General features: G+C 32.2%; 1 protein-coding gene across 1 annotated transcript in view; it reads right to left on the bottom strand.

The window, feature by feature from the left end:
- Nucleotides 1–21,554, bottom strand: part of LOC143232396 (dynein axonemal heavy chain 2-like) — a 228,744-nt gene that overhangs the window by 89,093 nt on the left and 118,097 nt on the right. Inside the window, 6 exon segments of the mRNA XM_076467790.1 lie at nucleotides 6,685–6,852; nucleotides 7,342–7,491; nucleotides 9,512–9,728; nucleotides 12,729–12,917; nucleotides 17,669–17,773; nucleotides 18,399–18,623. Coding sequence (XP_076323905.1) covers nucleotides 6,685–6,852; nucleotides 7,342–7,491; nucleotides 9,512–9,728; nucleotides 12,729–12,917; nucleotides 17,669–17,773; nucleotides 18,399–18,623 — 1,054 coding nt within the window.

The raw sequence follows: 21,554 nt of genomic DNA, 5'->3' as shown, positions 1-21,554 counted from the left end.
AAATTAAAGACTTAAAAAGAATTTATAAGGCCAATAGCTTATAAAAAGTTAAAAACATGAGGAAGGTGGACAGTGTCACCAGCATCAATGATACCGTCCAACGTTACAGAAATGACGTCTAAAATGGTGCTGCCATTCAGAGTCATAATGACAGCTCAACAGTAAAACGTGGGCTACTGTGACTTGAGTGTTATAAAGGCCACACTTTGAACAATCAGTCCCAAATAAAAGAAAATTATGAGCTAAAAACTGTAACCAATACATAGCCTAATTAGGACAACTTCCTTTTTCCATTTCTTTCAGAAACAAGACAGCCAAAGAACAAAAGAAGGTTTGATCTCTAAAAGCTTGTTATGATGTTGCCCTCTCCAAGTTAAATCCCAACTGGTATGAGCCAAAGCCTTCGATGCAGGACTATAGACCATATACAGGATATGTATGGCCATGATGTCACCAGAGCAGATAGACAGCTGAAGTGTCAGTGAGTTTGTTCCCATGAATACTGATGTAGCCAGGTATCCACAAAAACTGGATAAAAACAGAAGATAAAGAAAAATGGGCCAGTACTTTTTGAATATCAATGAGAACAGGGTGATTATTAAGGCTAAGTAATTCCAGTATCAGTAAAGAGCTAAGAGAGTTGGTGTAAACAGTACAATCTGTGTACTGCATAGCTTCCAGGACAAGAGCTATGGTACCCAACTCAGAAGAAAACACTACAACTGTAGAGAAGATCTTGTGAGCAGCCACCGAGCCACAATAAACCATGGCAGATCTCAAAGAGTCACCTGATTTTGAACCATCAGTATAAATAGAAGAATAGTTCAAAAGATGTTCAAAAAAGACAAAAAAGGGTACTTCCAATAGGAAGTATCTACCTTCCTCAGATAACTGAAAGAAAGATCACAAGTAGGGATGGTAACAAGCCATAGCAGGATGGGCTGATAAGTAAAGGCACCAATATCATCCAATGATACACGCATTAACTTAATGTTGAGAACAGTAGGACTAGGTGGGATGCTATAATAAGAATTAAAATTTAATGGCATACTGCAGGAAAAGTTGCTATTTATGGAGGTAAAGAGAGGGTTTGTGGGACTAAGTGTACAAACTCTGGATTAGACAAATGTGGAGATCCCCCATGAAGAGTCAATGCTCCAGATGGTGAATGGGGTTCAGCACCTCCAAGGTTGAGATCCTGGCAGAACCATCTATCGGAGACCCATAGTCCAATTTGGAGCATTAAGTATTAATTAGCTCCCCAAGAGGTAGAAAAGAGGATACAAAGAATGTATAGTGCCTTGAACATGTGACATAATAACTGCTTGATGTGAAGAATGAAAATCAGCTTACGGTGAAATATAAGCCCCAAGATATTTGCCTCAGTCACTCAATTGCTAGCAAAGGTGTATGCAAATAGTTTTAAAGAAAGGAAATGTAAAATTGTTAGCTGTGGCTCACTTCAACAAGTAACTGAGGGCAGTCTGAAGATACCTTTTAATAAACCTCATGTTCAACAACCAACATGGCATTAATCTTGGTACTGAAAAGTGTCACACTTAAGACACAGCCCAGAAAGACTCCAAGTTCCTGTGGATTTGGATGTTTGGTGTTTTACCGTGTAAAGCAACTAGGCTATCTGTGCATTCTTGTGGAAAAGAATGGGAACTGTCAAACCAACATAGACTTGAAATTACCTGTCCAGTAAAAAGTTCCAAATAAAAATGGGCAAATGGCCTCATAACACATAGAAGTGAAAGCCCTGCAAAATGCTGTATCTCCATGTAGTGTCATAAGCCTTCTCAAGGTCAAAAAACAGATAAATGAGATGTTTCCTCTTGAGGAAGGCTTCCATAATTGACATTTCAAGTCAAATCAGGTGAAGCACTGTCAAAAGAACCCATACTACATAGACAAGAGAAGGTCATTTGATTAAAAAAAGCCATACCAAACTAAAATTAACCATCCTCTCTAAGACCTTATAGTGACAATTGGTGAAAGCAATTGAACGACAGTTAGAAGGAATCATGGGCTTAGAGAAATGGAAGACAACAGCCTATATCAAGTATTAGGAAAAACTTTCTTCTCCAAGATTAGGTTAAAAACTACTATAATAATAGCAAGAGAAAGAGATGAGAGATGCTACAGCATCTAATAATAAATATTATCAGGTCTGACCAACATACTGCCAGACTAAGGAAGAGAAGCTTGAGTTAAACCAGTGTAAATGGATGATTATAGTCATAAAGACAATTCGCCCAAAAGGAAAGAGGCGCTCACTCCACCTGAGACTTAATGACCAAGAAGGCGAATGAAGAAACAGGGGTATTAGATGCATGAGAAAAGCTCTTGCTGAGAGTATTGGCAATGTTCTGACATCAGCAACTTCCTGGCATTTGGAGAGTAGGATGGAAATGAGACAGAAAGTATACTTCCAACTGACCCCCCAAATCTTGTACCATATGATTCTGGAACTGGTGATAGAATTAATTCTAGTTGTGAACTTAATCCAAGATTCCTTCTGGCTTAGATATCTAATCTGCCATGCATGGGTGTGAGCCTGCTGGAAAGCAATGGGTTCAAAAGAGTAGTATACCTACAAAAGGCATCCAAGACCTGTTTTTGAGCCTTCCATGTCTCCTGGAAAGCAGGACTCCACGCTGGGCGAGGACACCATGGAAAACGTGTTGAGGTCTTAGGAATAGACTAAATAGCTGCCTGGACGATACACTCAGTTACTACAACCACACAGTCATCTATTGATGGCAGACAGATGACAGCAGGATTAAGTTTCAATTGGGTGATGAAATAGGGTTGGTTGGCTTGATCCAACTTCAGTCAAAGAACATGGGTTTAGTAGCACTGACCATGTCTAATATCCCTCAAAATGACAGGAAAATGATTACTACCCTGTGGGTCACTGTCAAACCTCCAAGAAACGTGAAAGGGATAGACAGAGAGATCAATGTCAATAAAAAAGCTGACTATGTGTATGAAAATTAGTATAAAAACCACTATTGAAAAAAGAAAGGTTGTGATCTCAGAGCATATACTCTATGGAACAACCCATCCCAACAGTACCAGAGGGGATTATGCCTATTAAAATCTCCCATGATTAGAAAAGGAGATGGCAACTCTTCAACAAGGGCATGAAGGTCTAATTCATTATCAGTTTCTCCAGGAGACAGGTAGTGAGAACAAACAGTGATGGTATGTCCCTAAAAAAAAAAAAAAGGGCTGCAACTGCCTCCAAGGATGTATCGAGCTGCAAAGACAAGGTGGTTACATGCTGGTCGACCAGCAGTACTACCCCTTCAGGGACTTGTCCATTACACAACATGTCATGCCAGTATAAAGAAAACTGCTGAAAGAGGGCTGTATGGGTAGGTTTCAGAAATATGTCCTGTAAAGAATTACACACAGGATAATAGGAATCAATTAAGGTATCAACATTAGAACAGAAACCTCAACAATTCCACTGTAGCAAAGTGGCCATATTTACTTAAGTGGAAAAAAACTGGGTGGATAACCCTACAGTTTATGACTATGCTGTTTTTCTTTATTAGAAGGAGGCCTGTCAACCTCCACGGATCCTACCATGGGTTCAGCAGATAGTTCTCTGTTGGTGGACATAGATTCTTGCAACTGAGAGAGTGAACCAATAATTGTTCTGCATCTCAGGGCTGAAGAAGATAGACCTAAGCAAATGCAAAAAGCTGGGGTCAAAGAAAGTGGACCTGGGCAGTCACTGGAAAGAATGGTGGTGATAGAGACAGGAGTAGATGTTGAATTGTCAACTTGCTTATCCACAGAGGGCAAATGACTCTTCATGATGGAGAGAAAACCATTATAATTAATATAGTGCAGTTCTAGTTCACACTTGTAGGTGTCATGGTCTTTGTCATCACAATGAGCACATGTCACAGAACCATGACTAGATGCCTTAGAAAGACCTCACCTTAACACTGGAAACATCTGAAAGGATTGGGAATACATAGCTGTGCCTTTCAATTTTAGATATCATGCCTTGACAGCAGCAGATGGACAAGGTGATGTAAACATCAAAATCAGAACATTGATAAACAGCATAATTCTATCTTTACAAGTGGAAATATGTTGCACATCAGAAATTCTTTGGCTTGAGAAACCAGTGAGGATCTACAACTTGGGATATTTTTCAAATCCCTCTTCACAAAAACTCTTTGTGAAAAAATCAAAGTAGCATGAAGAGTAACCTCAATGTGTATACCCTCAATGGCCTTCCAATTCAAAAGGAGTTCAGTGTGTTTTAGAGTAGATATTTTCACCAAGACATTCCTATATCATGCCTTCTTGACTGACTTTGGACAGCCTGAAAATCCCTCTAATTCCTTCTGAATAAGAAAGAGGCATTTGCCCCAAAATTTTGTTAGACAAGGAATGAAAAATCAGAAAACGAGGTAAAGAATCAAGAGGAGTTTAAAATCAGTGGTCAAAATCGTAAAGGTGTGACCATTTACCAATCAGTTGTGTTTTTACCATTTTATTTTTGGTTTTGATAGGAGAATCCATAATAAAAGGAGCATGATTTAGTGTCCACTGATCCCACCAACCATGGAGTCCTACAAGGGGATGCACTACAGTGCCAAACACAAACACTGCAGCAATGCCAGGGTTTTGTGAACACTACCCAAACACCAGCATAAAACATAATGTCTAAGGATGCCCAACACTGGTACTTGGTTAATCCTAGCTTAACAGAACCAGCCAATCAGCCCTTAGGGGGCCCCCAAGGCCACCTATCTACAGGAAATCAAGGACAAAGCAGTGTGCTTGGTTTAGACAGCTGAACTACAAGGTTCCCTGCCTCTCCTACACAGGTCACCACTCATAAAAACACTTGTTTAGATACTTAGATCCCAGAGGAGATAAACTGAAAATACATAACCTTACCTGGAAGGAACCCCTTCCCATGTACAGAATACAGGAGTCCACCTCGAAGGGGATGTATATATAATGAAAGTTATGCGATACATAAGAGAAACCTATAAAAAGCATGTAAAACCTTTATCATAACATTCTGCAATTTCTGCAAGAAGTTCTAAGTGTTGAATAAATGTTAATTAATAAATATTCTTTTGGTATTTTAACATATATATTACTTACTTGATCTTAAAACACCACGAAAAATAAATGTTTATTATTATCAACTATCTCTTATCCTTTGTACAGTTATAAAGAGTTCAAAATTTGTGTTGGTGTTTAAAAAGTTCTAAATAGTGATTAAATGTCAATTAATAAATATTATTTTGGTATTTTAACACACGTATACTTGGACTTAAAACATAAAGAAATATTAATGTTTATTATTTCTAAATATCTTTTCCTTTGTACAGTTAAGAAGAGTTTAAAATTTGTCAGAATGTCTACATTATTTTTTCTACTTCCTCACCTAGAATACAGTAAAAATACTAAAGAGTGCTATTTAACTCTCTCTTAGAGCACACGGGTACTTGTTTGCATGATAATATTTTATTTTTCTGCATAGTTTTTATTTGAAATGTAGTGATTAAACAATTACTTTGAGACTGATGAAATAAGTGAAGAGTAGGTGAGTTTCTGAGATACAAAAATTCGTTTTAACTAAATTATGTTATATTCATTTACTAATTCAAAACGATTTCCCATTATTTTTAACAGAATTCTGTACTAGTCTTTGTAAAGAAAATGCTGTTGATTATAATGTTGGAAATCATTACATATAGGTCATGAAACTGGCAATGCACTTCATGTTGAAGTAAATAATTAGAACATAATCAGTTTATAAGCAACTCCTGTATTTTACTAGTGCAAAATTTTGGCTACTTGAGAGATTTAATCAACAGGTGAACTACTATATGAAGCTTCACTGAAAAATTTATTTTCGTAGCATATATTGCTAAGGTTACCCAGGTTCATTTTTATTGTATAAGATTTTCTTTAACATTATAGTATTAAAATATTGTAATATTTTCATGTTTTACTGATTTTTCATAAAGTGACCTATAGACCTATAGAATAACTGCAAATTCAGTTGTAATAATTATTACAAAGAAGTTATGAGTATACGAGTTCATGAGAAACAAATAAAAAACTTTTGTACAAAAATATAATGAACAAACTTTCCTCTCCATAACCACAGTTTGTATACTTGCTTCATATGTTAGATACTCGCATTAATATCTAAAATTGGTTTCTCCTTCAAGTTTTTTCTAAACAGAGCAAGCATTACATTACTGAGTTGAAATAACTAGGTCAGACTTTCCCAGAGCAAGTAGTACTATCCACATACTGGCCAAGGAGGTTATAAAAATGAGATATTACCTAACCTATCATTAGAGAAAACTGCTGTCCACATTCATATATAAGGTGCAGCTTTACAACTGTTTCTCCCATGAGCAGGAGAGGACCAACAGCAAAAGGTAGCTACAATAGTAGCAACTTAATTTTTTTTTTTGTGAAAAATGTATATACACTTGAGTACCTGACAAATTTTGAAAAATTCTATATTAAAACAAATGATAGAAAATGCATTATATGTTTGCAGTCCACAAAAATGCCATTTTCCCCCGTAAGAATGGGTGTCTGCTCTTAAAGGCAAGGAAGACATTTTGCTATGCTAAAGATTTTTTGGCAGACACTCTTGCCAGTAAGTAGAAGACTTACCTTCTCTGAATTCAGCAATTCCATAATTTCTTGACACTTCAACTTCAAATATAGAATAGTTACATATGTAGGCTGCTAGACGAGTCAGACTCTTCCGTCCACTTCCATCCATTCCTATTAACGACATACTTCCTCTTGGTTGGCAAATCACCCGGATTATTCGACATACTGTACAAGTAAAGAAATATTTCAGTTTATTTTTATTTTAAATTTATTTTGTTAGTTAAAATATACTGTTACAAACGTTTTAATATTTCTGTATTCATTTCAAAATATAATCAAATGTTTTAATTCCATATCAAAATGCAACAACTTGCATAACCCATTAAGTTCACAAATTAATTTCAGCAAGAGATCATTACTAAAATAAAAAAAACATTCATGATATACTGGTGTTTCATTTTTCAAGGACTTTGAAAATTGGCCAATGTTGTGGATATTATTTATACTTAAATTTTAAGAGTACTAAATGACATAATAATTCAAAACAGCTCATTCTTTTTATCTACACAACACATTTCCAAAGTAGTCAAATCTGATTATCACACACACAATATTACACACAATTGTACTAATTTTCAATGTACTTGATATGACACACTTGTTAAGTAAAAGTTGATTAATGTCTAGTCACCAATGAGAAAACTAATAACTCACTGTGCTCAACTGCATCCTGAAAGAGTACCAAATTCATTGCCACCACCTGAGGCATAAGATTATATTCTTCCAGTTTAACCTCCAAATGATTTTTCAAGGTCTGAAAGTTTTGAATGTCTTCATAGATTCCTTGCTCATTCATAAAGCTTCCTATGGAACAGTCTTTAGTATAAAAACTTATCAACTATTGAAAATGTATTATTTCTGTGAGTTAGAGAGTGGTGATTGCTGTTGATTGCTGTTACTTTACTTTAATGAAAAAGCACTTTTTCGAAGTACAGTCAACCTTATAATTCTAGAGGTAAGAGATAATAACCAAAGGAATCTTATGTTGGAATTATACTGAAAATTATACTTTTATTTTCTGCTGTGGAACTACCAGTATTTTCACCAACATATATATATATATATATCATACAATGCATAATACATCTCTCTGTGTCATTAGTTTAAAATGCAAACCAAATTCCATGGGAAAGTTTTAAAATATTGAACTAAACTAAAATAAACAAATTATATGAGCAGCAGCACAGACAAATGTTCCTAATGGACAGTAGCATTTTTTATCTACATTTTTAATTGTGATAAATGGGAGCAGAAAAATAATGGTTTTGATCATTTGTAATATCAAAGTCCTCCACAAAGTATAAAGATATTACACTGTACTATGAAAAAGATAGGATTCATACATGAATGTAGTGGATTGAAAATTTAAACTACATTCACAGACTTGATATCAAGAGTAGTTACCAAGTAACAATGTACCTGCAATCTATTACATTAAATCAAAGTAGTAAACTTCCAACTAAAGATAGCATATACAGTAAAATTTGATAATTCAATAATAAATCAATCTCTAAAAAAACACAACAAAAGGTTTGTGAATCTAATATGTGAAAGGACAGCACTTTATTACCCTTGAAATGAAAAACACAAGCTGTAATACTAAGTTGAAACAAAAAAATGAACACTTTATTACTGGAGAAAAAGAAAGAAACTGGCTGCACATGCTAATGGAAGGACCACTGAAGGATAGTGAAGCTTAATAAACAATGGCATCATATTGTATTTAAATGGAGAAACAAAGTACGAGATTACTATATTTAGCAAAAACAAAAGAAATAAACTTTACTGAAAATAGAATTAAGCAATACATGATCAGTAGCCATCCGTGTAACAGAATAAACAATAACGGGACTTCTCTGGTTCTCTCATAACAGCACAACGAAAGATTTTCTCAAAAGATGTAGGTAATGTAATTGGAAAATGCCAAAACTGCATTCACAATACACATTCTCTCTATAACTGACAAGTGAGAAAATAGGGATTGGAAAAGAAGAATATCCATATCCTTAATATATAAGTTCAGGTAGGGCACAATGCAACTATCCCATGATACAGTAGTTAAATTTCTTTGATTGATCAAGTTATATAAAGTAACATTTCAGACTGAATTTACACACAACCTCAACTGAATTTATAATTTTTCAGATCAGAACTTAGAAAAATTGTTCAGGTATAAAATGTAGACTAATGTAGAGAAGCGTATGTACTATTTGTGCTGCTAATTGGTCTTTAAGTGTAAGGTCACATAATGTGTAGTTTAACATACCCACAATCCTTCCACCGGATTTTGAACAAAATCAATACATTAAAAAACTTGTTGCCTTCAGCCATAACAATTAGGTAATAGCCCCTGTAATTATTCCTATTACATATTATGTATTGAGATTGTATTATTGTGAGAAAAAAAAGTTCTAAACAATCCTACAACATTTTTAATAACAATATAGTAATTAAAAAAAATTGTAGTTACTATTTTAACATTAATTAGATATTGTAATTACTTTGTATACTCCATCTCTATTCATAGCAAAAATATACCACAGTAATTGTTTACTTTCCTACCTTGTGATCATGCATTATATGTTCTAATGAAGTCTTTTTTTTTTTGCACTATAAATTAAACATGATTTAACATATCATACATAAATTTTATGGTTTCTTTAAATAAACGTCTTGCCTAGATTTAGCAGTCACATTTACATTGCTTTTTTAAAATAAAGATCCCAAAATGGTCAAAACTGACGATTACTTGTATCTGATGAATAAATATAATTTCTTACAGAAAATGGATTGAAACTATGAAGAAAGATAACTGCTAACATACCAAATATTGGCAACTGTTTATTTGGACATATTTTATGATAAGCCTGTTCAAAAATAGTGCCTAACTTGTCACTAATCAGGGACATGAACCATTCTTGATCTTGGTTATTACTCAGACGGTCTGAGAACACTCTGAAACACTCATGAATCCACAGACGTGTTACACTTTGTCTGGTGTCATGAAAATCTTTATGTGCTAGTAGCAACCCTTGAAAAACCTAATAAAAATATTAATAAATACACTTTACTTCTTATATCAATGTTTCAATAATCATACTTATGGCCACACCATGTTATATGAGCACAATCAGAGCCACTCATTCTACTTAACATATTTAGCACTACACATAATGTATTAGTTTTTGTTGTTTTTATTTTATAATCAGGATTTCTCAGCAACAAGATTTAAAGACTAAAAATCATTGATTTATAAATTATGGAAGTTTGTAAATCTGACCTTAAAAATGGTTTTATTAAAATTTTTTTCTGTGTAAGAAAAAATGTGAATCAATGTGTAAAATATTAGAAAGTTTTAAAATTCTGGGCTAATTTTTGGTAACTAGTTAACTGATCTTTGGGCAAATATAACATGATGCTGCCGAACTATTTATTGAAGCAGAATTTCATTCAAGTTTTAACAATCTGTACATATCATAACTTGTCATTATTTTGAAAATAAAGAACCAGACTAGAAAGTAATGGAAACATAAAACAAATTTAATTTTAAATTAATGAAAACTTCAAAGTATTTTTAAATCATGTCCTGTGTATTATATTCCAACCTCATACATGATTATAAAGCTGTCCTTATGTAATAAAGAACTAAAAATATTCGATTAATCAGATGTGGAAAACTTTTGAGGATAAATTTTTAAGTATTCAAGGTAAATATATTCCTTATAGAAAGAAAAGAGCATTTGCAAGTAAAAAAAAAAGAAAAAAAGTTGACTCACAAAAAGTATAAGAGATTAAATTAAAGAAAAGCATAATAAATTTAAACTGACTGTTATAACAGGAGATTTAGAAGATTAAAAAAGTTAGTGAAACAAGAACTTAGAACATCAAAAAGGATGTATGAGAAAAGGTTGGTTGATAATAAAAAAAATTAATAGTAAGAATTTCTTCAAATACTCTAATGGTAAAAGTGAGGATAGGAACCTTGAGTAATGATAAAGGAAGGCTTGTATCTGATGATTATGAGGTGGTTGGGGTTATTAGATATTGTTTTTTCCTCAGTTTTTGCTAATGAATATTTAAGCAGTACTCCACACATTGAAAAGTTGATAGATGGAAACAAGGTTGAACTAGATTACTGCATTAATTCTGAGCTGTAAAAGAAAAAGAAGTGGGATGTTTAGAAAATGATAAGATTCCTGGGCCAGATAATATTTCTCCAATGATTTTGAAGGAAGTTAAAAATTTGATATGTGAGCAACTTATTACAATTTTTTGTTAGTTCTAGAATAGTGAGCATGTACCAGATGATTGGGAGTTAGCTACTTTAACTCCTCTTTTCAAGGGAGGTGATAAAAATTGTCCCAGTAATTATAGATCCTTTAGTTTTACATCAGTTATGGAAAGGGTTTCGTTAAATCTAGTACAAGATGTTTTTCAAAGTCATTTAATAAAGTTTAGAGTTTTACTAGAAAGTCAATAAGATTTCTTTAAAGAAAATTTTTGTCTTGTAAGTCTTTTAACATTTTTGAAAAAAGTTATTGCTAATGTAGATAAAGGTAAGATTTGGTGTATCTGATTTTTCAGAAACCATTTGACAAGTTGCCACACAAAAGGCTTGTAAAAACTCTCTCTATAGGTTTGAGGGATAAGTTAACTAATTGGATAGAAGAGTGACTTGATGGGAGAAAGCAAAGAGTTGTTATAAATGGAGTTCAATAAAAGTAGATTAATGTTACAAGTGGTGTACCTCAAGGCTCAGTCTTAGGACCATTGCTCTTTATGGTTTATATTAATAACATAGATGAAGAAGTGGTCAAAATATTACTTAAATTTGCAAATAATATTAAGGTATTGGGTGTTGCTAGCTGAGAAGAGGATGCTGATGATTTACAAAAGAATTAAGATCATAGTGAGTTGGACAAATCAATGGTAGGTAGGTTTTAATATTATTATTATAAATAATTCCAAGATAATTCATAAGGGTTACCATAATTTGAATTATAAGTATAATTTGGATAGGAATAACCTTGACATTGTCAATGAAGGAATGGAATCTTGATGTGGTCAGTCTCTAAGGCCATCTAAGTAGTGTGCTGTGTTGCTAGTGGTAGGACAAATAGTATTTTAGGTTATGATTTCATCGTATAGGTCACTGGCTAGGTGACATTTGGAATACTGTTTTCAGCTTTGGGTTACTTACCTTAAAAAAGACATTGAATGGTTGAAAATGATTCAAAGAAGGGTTACTAAGAATGGTGCTTGGAATAAAGGAGTTGTCATATGAGGAGAGGCTGAAATGTCTCAAATTCATTTCTCTTGAAAAATATAAGAATTTGGAGGATTCTGATTGAGGTGTTTAATATTGTAAAGGTAATTGATAGTATTGATGAATCATGAGATGGACCAATAGGTCGTATGCTGTTCCAAAACATCTGTTATAAATAATTCCTACAATTAAGTAAAATGCAAAAAATAATGAAAAACAATGTATGAATTTTAATTCACTTAACCCTTTTGAAAACTGTTCTTGAAAGATATTTTGATATATATTGATAAACGTATATTATTACCCTCTAAATATATCAGGAATAAATAGTTTTAATGTATTTTTTAGTTTAATACAACATACATGTATAATACTGAAAGAGCCTTACATGGCAAAACTAACTACAAATACTAACTTTTGGCATACATGTAATTAAAAAAAGTTATCCTTAGTTTGATCTCGCTTGTATATTTATCAAGTTGATTAAAAATCGTTATAGTTGGATGTTATTATTAATTGAATCCTAAAAAAAGTTTGTTATTCTTTCACCTTAACTTACATCTGTAAGAACTTACAATTACCTGCAAACTATTTTTACCTCTGCACACTTTGGTTAAACACTGTAAATTTTCATTTATTTCTAAGTTAATGTTACCAGTAATTGTCGCTTTAAAATTTGATAATTGTTCCTAGACCCTTCAATCTTAACCTTTATCTATTAAATTCAAAAGGTTTAAAAGTATATGTACAACTATTTTCTAAGAGCCAATATTACCTTAGATATATCCCTCAAATTGAACAGGTAATGGATATTTGCAGGAGTAGGCAGCAGGTGAGAAACTACAGCTTTATAAACATCTAAAGTGGCTTGTACCATAAACTCTGCTAAGGGTTTGACATCCTCTTCAAAACTGATAAACTTCTGACTGATCATGGAACCAAAGATACGATGAATCTCAACATCCTTTACAACAAAGAAATTATGACATAATGCAATGTGATGAAAACTATAATCTTTTTTACTGAAATATGTCTAAAAATGTGTTAAGAAATAAAAACTTGATGACTTATTGAGAAATATTAAAAGTAAAATTACAAAACTGTCATATCTACAACTCCTAAGTTTAACAGAACAGGATACTGAAATGATAATTAATCTCAGTGATAAAAGAAAAAATTTATATATTTAGTAATTATAATTCCAACTAGACCTATTGTCAGTCTTGGTTTTGTAATATAATTTAAATTTTCAAATACAATTATCCAGACCAATGATTGTATCAAAGGTACTTGAGCATTAAGCCCAAACAGTGACATTACCTAATTCACAAAAATGTATAATTCCTTCCACAAAAGGTATAATATAATTTAATTTATTATCAATATCCACACAGAATTTTGATTAGTTTTAACATTTCTAAATTTCTCATTAATTTGCTTATATAAAATAGCTCTTGTACTTTTTTAACATTACATAAAATTGTTAACAGGCAACTTCTAAGAATAATAAGGAATAATAAAAATTATTTGAAACAAACGGTCTCAAGTAATAATTAAAAATACTCATATAACTCCATGCCAGACCGCAATATCATACGTTATAATTTCAATCAGAGGCAATATTCCCTTAGTTTAACTTTTTATCAGAATTTGTGTGGATTTGTAAATCCAGTTCCACAGACAAGTGCTCTATCAAATACAATAAAGGGTTAAACGACTAACCTATTTTCATAAGGAACTTTTCAACAACTTATACTACCACATTCTTCTACTCTCATAAGGAACTTTTCAACAACTTATACTACAACATTCTTCTACTCTTATGAGGAACTTTTTTACAACTTTTACTACCATATTCTTCTACTCTCATAAGGAGGTTTTTTACAACTTTTACTACCATATTCTTCTACTCTCATTAGGAACTTTTTCAACAACTTATACTACCATATTCTTCTACTCTCATAAGGAGCTTTTTAACAACTTATACTACCATATTCTTCTTCTCTCATAAAGAACTTTTCAACAACTTATACTACAACATTCTTCTACTCTTATGAGGAACTTTTTTACAACTTTTACTACCATATTCTTCTACTCTCATAAGGAGGTTTTACAACTTTACTACCATATTCTTCTACTCTCATAAGGTTTTTTACAACTTTTACTACCATATTCTTCTACTCTCATTAGGAACTTTTCAACAACTTATACTACCATATTCTTCTACTCTCATAAGGAGCTTTTTAACAACTTATACTACCATATTCTTCTACTCTCATAAGGAACTTTTCAACAACTTATACTACAACATTCTTCTACTCTTATAAGGAACTTTTTTACAACTTTTACTACCATATTCTTCTACTCTCATAAGGAGGTTTTTTACAACTTTTACTACCATATTCTTCTTCTCTCATAAAGAACTTTTCAACAACTTATACTTCCACATTATTCTATGCTCATAAGGAACTTTTCAACAACTTATACTACCATATTCTTCTACTCTCATAAGGATCTTTTTAACAACTTATACTACCATATTCTTCTACTCTCATAAAGAACTTTTCAACAGCTTATACTACCATATTCTTCTACTCTCATAAAGAACTTTTCAACAACTTATACTTCCACATTATTCTATGCTCATAAGGAACGTTTCAACAACTTATACTACCATATTCTTCTACTCTCATAAGGAGCTTTTTTACAACTTTTACTACCATATTCTTCTACTCTCATAAGGAGCTTTTTAACAACTTATACTACAATATTCTTCTACTCTCATAAAGAACTTTTCAACAACTTATACTACAATATTCTTCTACTCTCATAAAGAACTTTTCAACAACTTATACTTCCACATTATTCTATGCTCGTAAGGAACTTTTTAACAACTTATACTACCATATTCTTCTACTCTCATAAAGAACTTTTCAACAACTTATACTACCACATTCTTCTACTCTCATAAGGAACTTTTCAACAACTTATACTACAACATTCTTCTACTCTTATGAGGAACTTTTTTACAACTTTTACTACCATATTCTTCTACTCTCATAAGGAGGTTTTTTACAACTTTTACTACCATATTCTTCTACTCTCATTAGGAGCTTTTTAACAACTTATACTACCATATTCTTCTTCTCTCATAAAGAACTTTTCAACAACTTATACTTCCACATTATTCTATGCTCGTAAGAAACTTTTTAACAACTTATACTACCATATTCTTCTACTCTCATAAAGAACTTTTCAACAACTTATACTACCATATTCTTCTACTCTCATAAAGAACTTTTCAACAACTTATACTTCCACATTATTCTATGCTCATAAGGAACTTTTCAACAACTTATACTACCGTATTCTTCTACTCTCATTAGGAACTTTTCAACAACTTATACTACCATATTCTTCTACTCTCATAAGGAGCTTTTTAACAACTTATACTACCATATTCTTCTACTCTCATTAGGAACTTTTCAACAACTTATACTTCCACATTATTCTATGCTCATAAGGAACTTTTCAACAACTTATACTACCATATTCTTCTACTCTCATAAGGATCTTTTTAACAACTTATACTACCATATTCTTTTACTCTCATTAGGAACTTTTCAACAACTTATACTACAACATTCTTCTACTCTTATGAGGAACTTTTTTACAACTTTTACTACCATATTCTTCTACTCTCATAAGGAGGTTTTTTACAACTTTTACTACCATATTCTTCTACTCTCATTAGGAGCTTTTTAACAACTTATACTACCATATTCTTCTTCTATCATAAAGAACTTTTCAACAACTTATACTTCCACATTATTCTATGCTCGTAAGGAACTTTTTAACAACTTATACTACCATATTCTTCTACTCTCATAAAGAACTTTTCAACAACTTATACTTCCACATTATTCTATGCTCATAAGGAACTTTTCAACAACTTATACTACCGTATTCTTCTACTCTCATTAGGAACTTTTCAACAACTTATACTACCATATTCTTCTACTCTCATAAGGAGCTTTTTAACAACTTATACTACCATATTCTTCTACTCTCATAAAGAACTTTTCAACAACTTATATTTCCACATTATTCTATGCTCATAAGGAACTTTTCAACAACTTATACTACCGTATTCTTCTACTCTCATTAGGAACTTTTCAACAACTTATACTTCCACATTATTCTATGTTCATAAGGAACTTTTCAACAACTTATACTACCATATTCTTCTACTCTCATAAAGAACTTTTCAACAACTTATATTTCCACATTATTCTATGCTCATAAGGAACTTTTCAACAACTTATACTACTGTATTCTTCTACTCTCATTAGGAACTTTTCAACAACTTATACTTCCACATTATTCTATGCTCATAAGGAACTTTTCAACAACTTATACTACCATATTCTTCTACTCTCATAAGGATCTTTTTAACAACTTATACTACCATATTCTTCTACTCTCATAAAGAACTTTTCAACAACTTATATTTCCACATTATTCTATGCTCATTAGGAACTTTTCAACAACTTATACTACCATATTCTTCTACTCTCATAAGGAGCTTTTTAACAACTTATACTACCATATTCTTCTTCTCTCATAAAGAACTTTTCAACAACTTATACTACCATATTCTTCTACTCTCATAAGGAGCTTTTTAACAACTTATACTACCATATTCTTCTTCTCTCATAAAGAACTTTTCAACAACTTATACTTCCACATTATTCTATGCTCATAAGGAACTTTTCAACAATTTATACTACCATATTCCTCTTCTCTCATAAGGAACTTTGTCAACAACTGATATTACCATATTTTTCTGCTCTCGTAAACAAGACCCATCTTTTGGCCTTGTCTCATGGTCATGAGACAAAAAACTAGATGCAAATTCTTCTGTAGTAGTTCAATTTTTGCTCTTTCTGAGCTAAGTGTAAAATCTAGAGCTCTTGCATGCCACACAAGTTCTCTATCAACTGAGCATAAGAGTTAACTCAGTAGTTAATTTTTGTTAAAGTACCTTTCAAACAACTGAAAGTACCAGAAGAGTATATCAACAAATTACATGAAATATGCAAAGATTCTGAAATATTTTCATTTTAATATCAAAGATATAAATAATACATATAACAGCTACTCAAAGAAAAATATGGACAATTTCATTAAAAATAAGTGACTACTGAATTTACAATTAAGTCAACAAAATTTAGAAATTTACTAGTCTTGGAATATATTAGTGTTAAACCTAAGAATATCTGAAACTTATTAAATAATGAGTCATACAATCTTTCTCCAAATTTCAAAATACTTGAATGATTAATACAATGAGAATCACATCTCTTAAAACCTATATTCTTCTAATCCTACATACAATTACTTTTAGTGTGGTGAGAAAAGGACTAAGAACACTATATATATATATATAATTATAAAAATTAAAAATGGACCACACTGTATAGTTTCTCTTATTTAATTACCATCAGTATCTGTTCTAAACCTTGATAGTAGTTAAATAACAAAAACTAAAATATGATCCATTTTTAATTTTAAAAAAGATAAACATTTCTACTTTTTATGATATTAAGTTACATGTTCAAAAACCCTAAGATGTTAATAAAAGTATTATTATTACTAAATCACATATTTCCCATGATCTTAAAACATTTAAGATATCAAGTGGCAGTTCTAAACCTGTGGAAAATTCACATTGATGAGGTTGAAGTGGTTTTGCAAACGCTGAGAAATTGTATTTCTTCCACCTACAGGACAACCCATAGCAGCAAGAAGGAACATATTCTAAAATAAAAAATGAATATTTTATTGGTGTTTGAAAAAAATAATTTATGTTATAAATATGTGAAAATTACATTATTAGAAAGAGATATAAAAGTTTTCTTATTAAAATATTTTGTAAAATAGCCACTTTTAACCTAGATAATGAATGTAGTACTAGCCAACCATCATAACAGGTCAAGTTTTATATCTTGGAACAGAAACGTATATCTTTAAATTCTTTTGATGTGTATTGTTTTATTACAAAATCATGGCTTCAAAACAGATAAACTGTAAAATTTAATGCTTTTGTTAAAATACTATTTTTGAAAAAAACATCAGCACTAACAAACATATTCATGGTACTATATTGTAGAGTAACTATTATTAATATACAAGTCCAACATACATGATTATGAACATTGTTTTTATCATTTCAAGTTGATTTTTTTGAGAAGCTACAATATAAAAGATGCATAAATAATTAATTCAAAAAATATTCCTGAAATGTTAAAAAGATACTTTATAAAGCTTTTAGGCTTTTTTTATTAAACATAAAAATGTATTTCAAGTTACATACATCATAAAGATACACTAAAACAAAACAACATGCGAACCTATTTTTAAAATTAGTTGCAATAATTCTTACCTGAATATATTTTACAATTTGCTTTCTTCTATCATACCAAAATTTATAGTCTAACCATATACGAATAAGTTCAAGTGGAGGCTGAGATCCAAACACATCTTTATGTGGCAGATTAAAGTCATCCATGAATGTCATTAATTTCTTACCACCAAAAGGGACATAAGTTTCCTTTGTGCGTTTCTCAAGTTTGCTTTCAATTATTTCCTGAACATTATGGGATGAGGTCTGACCACACAAAAAATTTAATAAATGGTGTAAATGAAAATATTTTGAAGAAATGAAAACTGTGATTTTATTCTATAATTTAAACAATCTGAAAAAATACCTTGTGTTATAAGTAACAATTAATGCAGATTATTTGTTTTTATCATTAACAAAAATATATCATATATATTTTACAAAAATGATAAATAGTAACACTTATAACAAATTTTTAGTTATAGAAACAGGTTACTTAAAAACCCTATAAACTAGAATGGACATACCTTAGAACAAAGAAAGCTCCATAAGGACTACAGATGAACAATAGAATTGTATGTACCAAATATGTGTACAGTGTAATTACTGACTAATGTGCATGTGTATTTGTGATATGCAACTAACACCTAATATCAATTTCCTACAGCATATATTTCACATTTCCAAAACATATAATGTCTTTTAAAGTTTTAATTCAGAACTTAATAAATCCATGATAAAACTTTGTAGAACAGACAGCAACTGCCTGTTGTGGAGACACAAGTGTAGAGGATGACGTTTCAAAAGTGACCTGAAGATCAAAAGCAGGAAACTTTTGAAATATCGTCCTCTAAACTTGTGACTCCACAACAGGCAGTTGCTGTCCATTCTACAAAGGTTCATCATGAATACTCTACCTAAACAATCTATCAAAGAATAATAAATCCAGTTGATGTTATGTGGTAATTAAACCATGTTACCGTCCTTAGCATGATCCCAGGTGCCACTTTCTCTAACATGATTCAGTCAAAATAAAAGTTATCTAAAGTTTAAAGGGATACTTGTATCATGCTACACATTACTTGTATGCATGTGTGTGTGAGAGACTACTCTGAGTGTCATGCAGAGCAAAATACTTTCAGATTTCTATTTATGACTTGTCAGTTCTAAAGAAATTGCATTGTGAGAGTGGTTAATTTTAGCTCCTTCAGATAAATTAGTTTCTGTTTTTAAAGAAGGCAAAATCTAGAATGTTGTATTCTTCACTAAGAATATGTTGAATGTCTATTGTCAAATGTTTATCATCAAACAAATATACCACATTTTTTCTCACATAATAGCTGTTCTCATTTAGTGCTGTCCTCTGTATGCACAATTTTTGCTTGCCTTGACACTCCCACCTACACTTACATGTTTTATATGGTACAGCTATACCGTAGTATGCAAATACATATGCACAACAACCATCCACCAATAAGAGTGCAACACAACCTTCAGTTACAGCTGGCTATTTTTATACTGTGGATCCTAATTAGATAGAAAAGAAGCAGTGGAAGTGGGGTGAATGGGTGGTAAGTGTGAGAGAATGTAAGTATTTATCTGAAATAAATGCAGGAAAATTATAACATCCAGTACAATACCTTACATTCTCTCACATAACAGCTAGAATTCAACAATGAATTGGTGGAGGGACCCATGTAAAAGTTACCCAGATAAGTACCCTTTAGAAGGAATCAGAAGGGGTGAGAAACCTCAAAGGAGAGAGACATACACACCTGTGGAAGACTGCACCACATTTATACCAGGTATACTATATGCTCATGGAATAAAATGTGTGTCATAAAGATAGGTGGAAATGACACACATCCAATAAGTAAGTGCATCAGACTGTAATGTCAACTCCAGTCCAAAACTAAGCTGCACTGAGTATTTGTTAATCAGTTTGCAATAGGAAGAGGGTCCCAACTTTATTAACCTCAAGCCAAGAAATTGGAAGGAAAATTGATATCACATTCCAAAAACCCAGAAAATAAACATCTATGCAGATCCAAAATTCAATTAACAGATTGCTACCTCTGAACCTGATATCCAGGCAATGGTAGGAAGACAGAGTGCAATTGGTGGGTTAACTGCAATCCAAAACCAAGTGTGAGAACTTATGGTTGCTAGTTCTGCTCCAATTCAACATCTGACCATCTGGATATCAATATACAGGCAGCAGTAGGATGAGAAATTTCAGATGGAGACACTGACAGAACACTATCATCCTACTTTATAATGAGTGGGAGTAGACAGACTTTGGAGGCTTCCTCCATGGTCCACCACCCTAGCAACTAGGAGCTGGTAAGTGGCAAGGACTCCTGTACTCCACATGAAGGAGGGGGGACAATGCAACACAGAAGGAAGTGCAAGGTTAAAGCAGGTATACATATGGAAGGGAAAGAAATAGGTGTGAATGGAACGTTCCCTTCATAAGCTATTTACATATTTGAATAAAAATGGAACTACTAACCAGATACAGGAGAACGTAAGTACAGGTCGGTTGTTTGACATTTACTAGTGCAGAGCAACTAAGCTATCTGAATCAAATAATAGGTAAAAATTGAAAATAAAAGTAAAACCATTAAAATACATAAAAAAGAATAATGTTAAAAAAGTCCAATTTTTGAATTAAAAACTTAAAATAGAATTGAAATGGCCAATGGCCCTTAAAAATTTAAAAATACATATGAGGTGAACAGTGTCATCATCACCAAAATGACATCGCCCAACATTAAGGGTGAACCCACAGTAAATATATGTCTAAAATTGTGCCGTCTCTCACACTTGTAATGACAGCACAACAGTAAAATGTGGACTATTGTGACCTGAGTGTCACACAGACCACACATTGGTGTATCAGTCCCAGATAAAAGAAAACAATGAGTTAAAAACTGTGATCAATGCATAGCCTAAACAGAACAACTTCCTCCTTCTATTCCTTATGGAAGCAAGACAGTCAAAGAGCAACAGAAGGTTTGATCTAGAAGAGCTTGTTATCATGTTGCTCAGTCCAAGTCGACTGCTAGTTGGCACAGAGCTGAGCCTTGAATGCAGGACCATAGTCCATGCATGAAACAGATATGGCCATGATAGCACCAGAGCAGAAGGACTTAGCTGTGATGTCAGTAAGCTCGTTCCTGCAAATAATGAAGTGGC

Source organism: Tachypleus tridentatus, chromosome 1 (assembly GCF_004210375.1).
Source record: "Tachypleus tridentatus isolate NWPU-2018 chromosome 1, ASM421037v1, whole genome shotgun sequence".
NCBI classification, from domain to species: domain Eukaryota; kingdom Metazoa; phylum Arthropoda; class Merostomata; order Xiphosura; family Limulidae; genus Tachypleus; species Tachypleus tridentatus.
This window is presented reverse-complemented; position numbering and strand designations above follow the sequence as displayed.